This window comes from Vigna unguiculata, chromosome 9 (genome assembly GCF_037176805.1).
Source record: "Vigna unguiculata cultivar grain cowpea cultivar isolate G323 ecotype 2 chromosome 9, ASM3717680v1, whole genome shotgun sequence".
In the NCBI taxonomy this organism is placed as follows: domain Eukaryota; kingdom Viridiplantae; phylum Streptophyta; class Magnoliopsida; order Fabales; family Fabaceae; genus Vigna; species Vigna unguiculata.
Genome location: NC_140800.1, coordinates 13,315,434 through 13,326,168, shown reverse-complemented (window position 1 = coordinate 13,326,168; position 10,735 = coordinate 13,315,434). Strand labels below are relative to the sequence as shown.

Sequence of the window (10,735 nt, the reverse complement as noted above, 5' to 3'; positions counted from 1 at the left end):
TCGTATTGGACCCCATTGATAAGTCCTCTCCCTCTCTTACCTCACTCTCCTTTTGATCCTCTTTCTAAATCTCATCAACTTTAGTTCATTTTTAGGTTTAAAATATATTTTTATCTCGATTTTTATTAATACTTTTCATTTTTTTTTCATTTTAATATAATTCTTAGTTAATGTGATTTTTTCATTAAATTAGTGCTCACACGTTAAGATAACAACATGATAATATAACTTCACGTGATATTGAAGTGTAAATGATAAATAATACTGTGAATGTCACCTTAAATATTTAATGTGTTATTTTTATTTTCAATTAAAAACATACAAAAATCAAATTAAACTATTTTAATGGAAAACTCTGTATCTAAAAATCATTTCAGCTCCATCCAAATACGTACATCCCTTAATTTTCCATTAGGTTTTCAAATTTTATTCTTCAATTGCATTGCATGTGAAACTTTATGCGTCAATTTTATATTTTATTAAAAAACATATAAAATGTTACCGTTGGTAATTATTCGCTGTGATCTTAACAAAAAAAATTTACAATTAACATGAAGATTTGCGTTGGTAATAATGGAGTAAGATTTTGCTCAAGGAACAGTAATTAACGATGATAATGGTATGGGAAAAGAAGAGAATTAGGAGAGTTAAAACTAAAACACGTGGCTTGATCTGGCAGTATATAAGCAGAGTTACTCTATTTTTTCGTCACAGCTGGCTCTGCTTCCTATTCATTATTCATTCATTGCACTTTCTCTGTGTTGCGCGGTTTGTTTTTTTGTTTCAGATCACGTTGCTGTTGCAGTGGAAGAAGAAGAAGAATAAGAAGGAAGTGGAAGAATAAGAAGAAGAAGAGGAGGGTGAATTGCTGTATGTCAGTGTACTGTGCTGAGACCTATTGGGGTGGCGGAATCGGTGAGATAGCGAATCCTCTGCAATGGCCACAGCTTCGCAAAAGGCGACGCCACCACTACCGCCGCCGCCGTCCTCTTCTTGCTGTCCCGCCGCCGACTCCGCCGCCATTCCCCGTTCCGCCGCCCCGCCGCAAGAGTGGAACGCCGCCACCGACGTCCCTCTCATTCGTCCCGTCGATTCCTCCACCAATGCCTCTGCTGCCAAGGGTACCTAACATAACACCTTTTCACTTCTGTTTCTCTCTCTTTTACGTCACATCAAATCTAATACCTTAATTTCATAAAAAAATTAAAATACAAAAAAGGGTTTAATTACTTATTTGCAGCAATAGAATAATCCTTAAGCTCCTCTCTCTTTGCCTAGAGATCATTCATGTTATTCTCTACGTATATATTTTTGAACACATTTAACAGACTAAAATGTAGAATTGTGCTGTTAAGGTATGGAGAACCATGAGTAGTTAAAAACGATATGGCTGATTTCATGCTGCTATGTATGTGTGCGTATGATGATGGTATGTCAAATGATATGTGGCTAATGATTGTGTGCTTGCGTGTATTTATCGTCGTATGCTTTTATTCATGGAAATGATAACCACTCTCTAGTTGGGAACACGAAACTCAAGTGAGATCGGGATAACATGAATGCTTCTCATCTGTTTCGGTTTTTGGGATTTTAGTTTTTCAGAACTTAATCAATTTTGAATGAGGTATTGATTGCTGAGTGGTGGCAACTTGTTTAGAACTAACAAGTAAGAAGGAAATCAAACAAGTACTCTTACTTTTCAACATTTTTTTGAAAGTTCTTGAATATATGTTCTGATTGCTTTCGCATTTTTTTTAATGTTAGCTAAACTATGTTACTATTTTTGTTGTAATGTTGCATAGGAGTCACTGCAATGCCAAGGCCCCAGTCCAGCCACCCTTTGGACCCTTTAACTTCTGCTGAAATATCAGTGGCCGTGGCAACTGTGAGGGCCGCTGGAGCTACTCCTGAGGTTGTCAACTACAATATGATTTTTTGTTTGTATTTTTATTTTTATTCTTTGTTTAAATGGAAGTTGGATGGTGTTGGCAACAATTAAATGAGTTCAAGTAGTGATTACTTATGATGTTTCATCTCCTTCCCGATTGTATTATATCTTACAGCTTAGAGATAGTATGCGCTTCATTGAAGTAGTTTTACTGGAGCCCGATAAAAATGTTGTTGCACTGGCAGATGCATATTTCTTTCCGCCTTTCCAACCATCATTACTTCCCAGAACTAGAGGAGGACCTCTAATTCCAGCCAAACTCCCTCCAAGATGTGCTAGACTTGTTGTTTACAATAAGAAATCTAACGAGACTAGTATATGGATTGTTGAGTTGTCACAAGTACATGCCGTAACTCGAGGTGGTCATCACCGAGGAAAAGTAATTTCATCACATGTTGTTCCTGATGTTCAGCCTCCAATGGTATGTTGGTCTTTACCTTATGACTTCTGATTCCTTTTCTAACCATCGTGTAGTACTTTATTGTTTTTAAATAATTTTACCCCTAATGATGATGGTTTAGATTTTGGCAGACATTTTTGGAACCGGTCACTGAATGTATTGATAAATTTCTCTATAGCTGGTTGGCTTGCTTTTACTTATGAATGAGACTATGACAGTTTCCTTTATGAAGAGTGAATAACAAACCTGATTAAAAAATTAAATTTAACCAGAACACTTTTTTTAGTATTTCTACATCTTTGTCACACTATTTTTTTGGGCTGTCTGTATTGATCACAAAAAGAATTTAATCTAAAGTTTTTTCAATCTATGCTTTCTGTACTTATATCTTTCACGTATTGATTTTCTCAACCCTACAAACAACAAATTAAATGGTCAAAACTGCATGTCACCCAGTTGCCATGAGTGGGAAATAAAGTGATTGATTTAGTGTATTGGTAAAGTTTAAATCTGAAATTGGATGTCCAAGCTTTGTTATTCAAGATAATTAGAAGTGTAAAGTTTTGAAAAGCTGTGAAGTGATTTATATCTTCGCATATGTCCAAATTTGTCAAGCTGATGCAGTTCTAATATTCTACAAACCTCAATTCCATAAAATTCTCTCTATATTCAGGATGCTGAGGAATATGCAGAATGTGAGGCTATAGTCAAAAGTTTTCCCCCATTTATAGAGGCTATGAAGAAAAGGGGTATTGAAGACATGGACCTTGTAATGGTCGATCCCTGGTAATTGTAGTTGGATATTCATTGTTGAGGGATCTCTTATCTGGAGATATTATTATTCTTTCCCTTTACATTACTTGTATTGAAACTTTTGTTCTGCATAACCTTGTCGTAGGTGTGTTGGTTATTATAGTGAAGCAGATGCTCCTGGGAGAAGACTTGCTAAACCCCTCATATTTTGTCAATCTGAGAGTGACTGCCCCATGGAAAATGGCTATGCCCGCCCAGTTGAGGGTATCTATGTTCTTGTTGATATGCAAAACATGGTGGTGATAGAGTTTGAAGATCGTAAACTTGTTCCCCTTCCACCAGTTGATCCCTTGAGGAATTATACTCCGGGTGAAACCAGAGGTGGCTCTGATAGAAGTGATGTAAAACCGTTGCAAATTATTCAGCCTGAAGGTCCAAGCTTCCGTGTCAATGGTTATTTTGTTGAATGGCAGAAGGTAGATGTTATGTTACTTTTTATGAATTTGTAACTGGAAATGTCAAAAGAGCTGACTCATTCAAACTATAATTTGAAACTTGATATATATAACTTGCCTTTGTTGTTCCTGTGTTAACAGTGGAATTTTCGTATTGGATTCACACCCAAAGAAGGTTTGGTTATATATTCTGTTGCATATGTTGATGGTAGTCATGGGCGAAGGCCTGTTGCTCATAGGCTGAGTTTTGTGGAGATGGTTGTTCCGTATGGAGATCCCAACGACCCACATTATCGGAAAAATGCTTTTGATGCTGGGGAAGATGGCTTGGGAAAAAATGCACATTCCCTCAAGAAGGTTTTTAGATATTTGTCCTCTTGTTTCTTCTAATCTGACATTGTACTCTCCGTGAATGGACTCCTTATAGTCTGAGCTCAATGTTTGTTTGTTACAGGGATGTGATTGTTTGGGCTACATCAAGTATTTTGATGCTCACTTCACTAATTTCACTGGTGGGGTGGAAACAATAGAAAACTGTGTATGTTTACATGAAGAGGATCACGGAATTCTCTGGAAGCATCAAGACTGGAGAACTGGCTTAGCAGAAGTCCGAAGATCTAGGAGACTTACTGTATCTTTCATGTGTACTGTGGCTAACTATGAGTATGGATTTTTTTGGCACTTTTATCAGGCAAGTGGGTTTCATATCCTTTTAAAATAAATATGCTTACTTCAATGCCATTTTAAATTAATCTCAATTTAATAATTGTTAAATTCACAAGCATCAGTATCTGATCACCCTTTGAATTATTGAAAGACTCCTCATCTGTTTATCCTTTTAGAGTATTTTTGGTTGAAGGAACTCTCAGCTTTAAACATCTTTTATGTGGTTTACTTGTTCATGTATTATTTTTATATTGTCGTCGTATGATATTTAACTCTGGAAAATGGTGGTGTGTGTTCTTTCAGGATGGAAGGATTGAAGCTGAAGTCAAGCTTACTGGAATTCTTAGCCTAGGGGCCTTGCTGCCTGGAGAGTTTAGAAAATATGGAACCATGATTGCACCTGGTCTATATGCACCAGTTCATCAACACTTTTTTGTTGCTCGTATGGACATGTCTGTTGATTCTAAACCAGGTGAAGCCTTGAATCAGGTAATTTGCTTTTAGTTACTAAATTTTACCTTACGAGGTTACCGAACTAAAAAAATAACCGTAACCAGTCCAAAAAATTGATAACCAATAAAAGTCGAAAATTTTGAATTCAGAACTGATAAAAGGCAAACTGAACAAAAATCAATTATTTAAATATTACTATATTAATTATTATTTCAATTATATACTAGAGAATACGTATGTGAGACGAAAACTTAATGTACCTAACCTGGTTCATACTTTATAAATATGTAATAGCGGAGTAAAATAATGTTTAATACATGAATGAGGTGGAGGAAGAGTTTACTTGATGGTGTGAATGTTACATTATCAGTTTTGAGGGAGAAAGTGTTAGAGCAAAAAAAAAAAGAGAAATTATTAGAAGAACAATCCATATACTAGGATTGATGTTTGATGTTTATGTTTTAAATTTCTTGCAATATTGTATAGACGTGTACAGCAGATTATTAGGCTTATGACATGTAGATTCTAGGGATTATGTAGTATTTATGCCACAATGTACAGATACAACATAAACACATTTGTGTTTTGTTTTTTCCTTGGTTGTAAGACACTCCTTGTGCCTTTGTATTTGTTTTATTCTAGTTCTTTTGTCAATACAAGAAGATAAAAAGCTGTTAATATATGTAAACAAATTGTTTAATACTATACATAAAAACAAATATTTAATTATAGTGGACTAAAGAATAAAATTGTTCATCATGATATAAGATTAAGCCATTGTGTAAAAAAGATAAGACTAAATACATATACTACATTATATAATAAAGCCGCAAAACCGATCTAAATCAAATTAAAAAATTTATTTGGTTTGGTTCGTTCTTCTTATTTTATGTTCAAAACAAACCGAACAAAACCGCATAATTATGTTCAGTTTGAATGTAATTTCAAGCAAAAGCCGAATTACGAATCTCCCTAACTAGGTTATGCTTTATCATTTTCTGTCTCTGTTAATAAACATTAATTTATAATAGAATTAACTTCTATTTTATCCCTTGTACTTTGTTGGAATATTTTTAAGAAAATCAGAATTTGCTTGATGAAGGACAAATGAATATTTGATCATATTATTTGAAACTTAAACATTACAATTTAAAAAATTTAAGAATAACTTTAGATGACTCTAAAAATAAGCCATGAAAATAGATGTAACAAATAAACTAAAATCGACTCCCTAAAACTCGGAAAGCAATAACAATAAAAAGAACAAATTCTGAATGTAGACATGTTTAAGTTCTGAAGCATTTCACTAACATTCCCCTTGCCTTAGGATCTGCAAACACCAATTTGTTGTCTTAGATGCTCAAACCTACTGACTGGAAGTGTTTTTTTTTTTTTTTTGCTTTCCAAATAAACAAGCCTTTCATGTTGGTGTGTGATCATCAAGTTCTGGAAGATCAGCTGCCATTTTCTTGGGTCTGTCCTTGATCCTTAGTCCTTGCTTTCCCGTGTTGGATTTTTCCTGGACTAGATTATAAAGGTTTTCTTGATTCTCTTCATGAAAAGCATATCTTTCTTTCAGGGAATATTGCGAGACAAACTTCCCCCTCTCTCTTCCCTTGTATCTTCCCTGAGGCCTGTAGTTTTGGAGACAAAATCATTATTTTCAACAGGAACATTAGCCTTGGTTTCCACCTTAGGTGTGTTTTCCTTGGCTGGAAAAGGAGCTTGATCCTCCTCCAATGGATTTAGAGCAAAACTTTTCCCTTTCATCTCTACTCAAGCAAAAATTATCTTCAAAAGCAACTTTGAAACCTCTTTAATTTTGTTGAATTTGGGGTACAAAAAACACATCAGAAATGAACTTTGTACCTGGGTAGCTTGTTATTTCAACAGTTCCCTTACCTTTGACTGAAATATAATCACCATTCCCCATCCGAACTTTGGTGATATTGGTTGGCTTTAAATCTTTGAAAAGTTCTTTGTCATTATTCATATGATTTGTGCAGCCACTATCAATCAACCAACTCTCACTCTCTCCGTTGCTTGCAAAACATGTGACAACAAATAGATGATCTTCCTCCTCCTCCTGGGTAACAATCTTAGCTTCTTCCTCTTGCTGAGTATTTTTGCTCATACATATGATTGCTTCATGTGCCATATGATTGCACTTGATGCATTTAGCATCAGGTCTCTTCCAACATCTGGAAGGTCATCCATTTTTCCACAATGCTGTTAAGGTGGGTAGCTTTTCTTTTCACCCTTTTGTTTTTTGTAATTATTTGCATTGCTCTCCCTGCTAACAAAATAATTAATGTAATTTTTTTTCTTGTTGGTTCTTGGTTAAAAGAGCACCTTCAATAATATGATCATCTCTTATCAGTCTAAGCTGCTCTTAGGCCTAGAAGGCACGTATCACTTTTACAAAATTAATTTTAGAAAAAATCTGTGTTTTTCAACGAAGCAATAGATGCTTCGAACCGTTACCAGAATTTTCTCAACAATTCTTAAATTTGCAAAATCACTAGGTTATGCTTTATCATTTTCTGTATGTCAATAAACATTAATTTATAATAGAATTAACTTCTATTTAATCCTTTGTACTTGTTAAGTGGTAGATGAATCAATTTAAGTGGTCATTACATACCTATTTTGATTAAAACATGAATAAAGTGGTCATTACGATAGTCCTGGTCTCAGTGAGTTCTCATCCTGTAGAAATATCTGAAGACCTTTAAAGCATATTTTCTCCAAGAATGTTTCATCTTAAAGGATTACTGATTATAATTTTAGAGTGAACTCGTCAACATTTATAAACAACACTCATATTAAAGTGCACCAGTTTTTCACCATAGTTTATGAAAACTTCCTAATTCTTTGTTTCATCCCAGCCCGAAATTACAAGTTTGTGACATCCCTCGTCCGTTCCTTAGGTATCCAGAAGCCAATTTTATTGTTATTTTAACGCGGAAATAACAGAATTGGATACTTTCGTGATTTATTTGTAATTTTACTTGTGAACAGCTTTCTCTTACTCCAATAAACAATGTATCAAATTCTTTTCTATGTACAACTCTTACTCTCTCAAGATGTTTGGTAGGTTGTGGAGGTTAATATGAAAATTGAGGAACCAGGTGAGAATAATGTTCATAACAATGCTTTCTATGCTGAAGAGACTTTGCTCAGATCTGAACTGGAAGCCATGCGAGATTGTAATTCTTTGACCGCTCGACATTGGATTGTAAGTCTTCTGTGGGTTTTATAGCCAACTTCTGATTATTGGTGTTAAACTGTTGGTAATTTGATAGGTTTCTTCAGGAATTTGATTTCTCCACATTGGTAATTTTGTATTTTGTCAAACTGTTGAATACTTGTTTGTTTACAATGATGAGAAATTTCTGTTACACATAGCCTATACAAATAGGTGTCTTTTGTACCTAGTACTGAAAATGTTTACTTTCATTTAAAAGCAGGTTTTTGTATGTTATATTAGAACATGGTTCTAACTGTTTTTGACTTTTGGGTTAATTCTTTGATCGAGACCTGATAATATTTTAATAATTCTTCAGGTAAGGAACACCAGAACATGCAATAGAACTGGCCAGTTGACGGGATACAAGCTGGTACCTGGTTCAAACTGCTTACCATTGGCAGGTTCGGAAGCCAAGTTTTTAAGAAGAGCTGCTTTCTTGAAGCATAATTTTTGGGTAACAACATATTCACGTAATGAGATGTTTCCTGGAGGAGAGTTTCCAAATCAAAATCCGCGTGTTGGTGAAGGACTAGCAACATGGGTTAAGCAGAACCGATCTTTGGAAGAAACTAATATAGTTCTTTGGTAACCTTTCCCCCTTTTCTCCACACACTCCTACTGGACTAAGTGAAAGTATTCAGTTTAACAAAATTTGTAATGCTAAATCAGTAAAAGTGTGTAACTGCATCAAGTAATAACCTGTTCAGTTCTTTATTTATTGTTTTATTAAAACGTCAAAAATAAGTTTCTTCATATTCTTTTTTCCCATTTACTTGAACATTCCACCGTCGACTTGTCAAATTTTCTCCCCTTCAGACTAACTGTTATTTTCAGGTATGTATTTGGAATCACACATGTTCCCCGTTTAGAAGACTGGCCGGTTATGCCAGTAGAGCACATTGGTTTTATGCTCACGGTAATTACTTGATTCAGTTGGTTATGTATATTGACTTCTGCGAGAACTTGAGTAGTTGGTTGTTTGCCTATCATTTTAGGTTACTTTATGTGATGGTTTGTTGATCCTGTTTTGATGTTTTTTTTTTGTTTTGTACTTTCTAATGTTAGTGCTTGAATCCGAAGAACTTTGAACGGCACTGTAATATCAGTAAATTTTTATTTGGTATCATTGTTGTGTTAAATGCTCACTGGACCACATCTTTTCCATCAAATGACTACTGATTTTAAGACCATCAATGCGTTTTTTATTGTCTATGGTTTATTTGAGTGTTGATCTTATTAGTTTGTTCATACTACATATTTTAATTGCGTCTAGAAGTTTTCCATCAGTCTGACCTACAAAGCTCCCTTTTTTGCAGCCTCATGGATTCTTCAATTGTTCCCCTGCAGTAGACGTCCCACCTAATGCATGCGAAATGGATTCTAAAGATAATGACATTAAGGATAATGGTTCTTCGAAGCCAATTCCGAGTGGGTTGACGGCGAAGCTTTAGGAACTTGTCCCACCAAAATTTATGGCTATTGGCTGCTGGTAAGAGAAACTCAAGTACTATTTTTCCATCCCCTGAAATATGAAGTTGAGCACATTATATTTTTTAATCTAGAATATTGATTAAGCTATGGACTAAAATCGTGATCTCGTTTATTTTGGAAAACTTGTGTAGAAGGCTTGTTGGTAATATTCCTTTGATTTTCTTTGTACTTGAGAATCTAATTCCAAATTTGACTTTAGATGCTGGTAATGAAACAGTGAATCTGACGTTATTATTTGGTTCAAAATAAATGGTTCGATCCTGGGATTTGATATCAGGATTCAAGGTATCTCTATAGTTGTATGGTGATTGCGTGTTCTTGTTCCCTTTTCACCAGGAGTTCAAATTTACGATTCTTTTATGCATTAGAAATGTAGAGGACCCTCTTGCCTCGTATGTTTTAACTGAAAAATTATTGTGGAAGTGTAACTAACTCATTTCTATCTGCTATCTGATAGTAAAATAAGTATGATATTATTATTTGTAGAATAGCATTCTCTTTTATATATAATACTGACTGACAATAGTGAATGTAATGTGATTGTATGTGATTGCTTGCATTTCGCCTTGTAAGTTACATTTATCATTCTAGTTTATATGCCGTAAAAATCTTGTCATCGAATATCTTTCAATGTGAATTTATTTTCTTTTCGTAATCAATAAATTCCATCTTAAATCTCGTTGCCATCACTTGTATGGATACTAAACTTAGTAACTCACTTTCAAATAATTTTAAAAAGTAAAACTCATGAAATAATTTTGAATCAGTATTCGAATATGATTTATTCTGAACTCAAATTGACATCACAATACAATAGCTTGAATCGTAGATTACATAGTTTAAAGCCACAAGACCGCTCAGTATTGGAGTACTATATATTTTTTAAAAGTAATTTCATTAATATTTTGTTAAAATAGATTAAACTGATATGATATTATTATTATTATTATTAAAATCAGCTTATATTGTCTTTGTAATTTCACTCATTTATATTCAAATCTGGGCTATAACAATATTTCTTTACCCACTAACATTACTTTAAATCTTCTTTACCTTTTATATCAATAATTAACTATATGAAAGTAAATTTATGTACAATTCAAATGCAATTATCTTAAGGTTTAGTTCACGTAAAATCTTATTTGAATAAAACCACTAAATGCGACATTAAAGGTTTGATAATCCGAAACAGTTAATGCAACACTTATCATAGATTATAAGTAAACTCATTCCAAAAGAAAGAACAATTCATGTTACAAAAGAAGATTTGTTATCCTATGACTCAGGTCTTGGGTTCTATTACATCATGCGGTACATCC

At 34.1% G+C, this 10,735-nt stretch overlaps 1 protein-coding gene across 1 annotated transcript; it reads left to right on the top strand.

The window, feature by feature from the left end:
- The first annotated feature begins 706 nt into the window (after positions 1-706).
- Positions 707-9,704, top strand: LOC114164171 (spermidine copper dependent amine oxidase 2-like). Its single transcript, XM_028048731.2, has 12 exons — positions 707-1,121; positions 1,803-1,912; positions 2,064-2,369; positions 3,022-3,134; positions 3,247-3,577; positions 3,698-3,913; positions 4,011-4,247; positions 4,526-4,711; positions 7,773-7,913; positions 8,242-8,510; positions 8,760-8,841; positions 9,242-9,704. Exons 1-12 carry the CDS (start codon positions 938-940, stop codon positions 9,374-9,376), a joined length of 2,310 nt encoding a protein of 769 aa, XP_027904532.1. The 5' UTR covers positions 707-937; the 3' UTR covers positions 9,377-9,704.
- Positions 9,705-10,735: the final 1,031 nt, after the last annotated feature.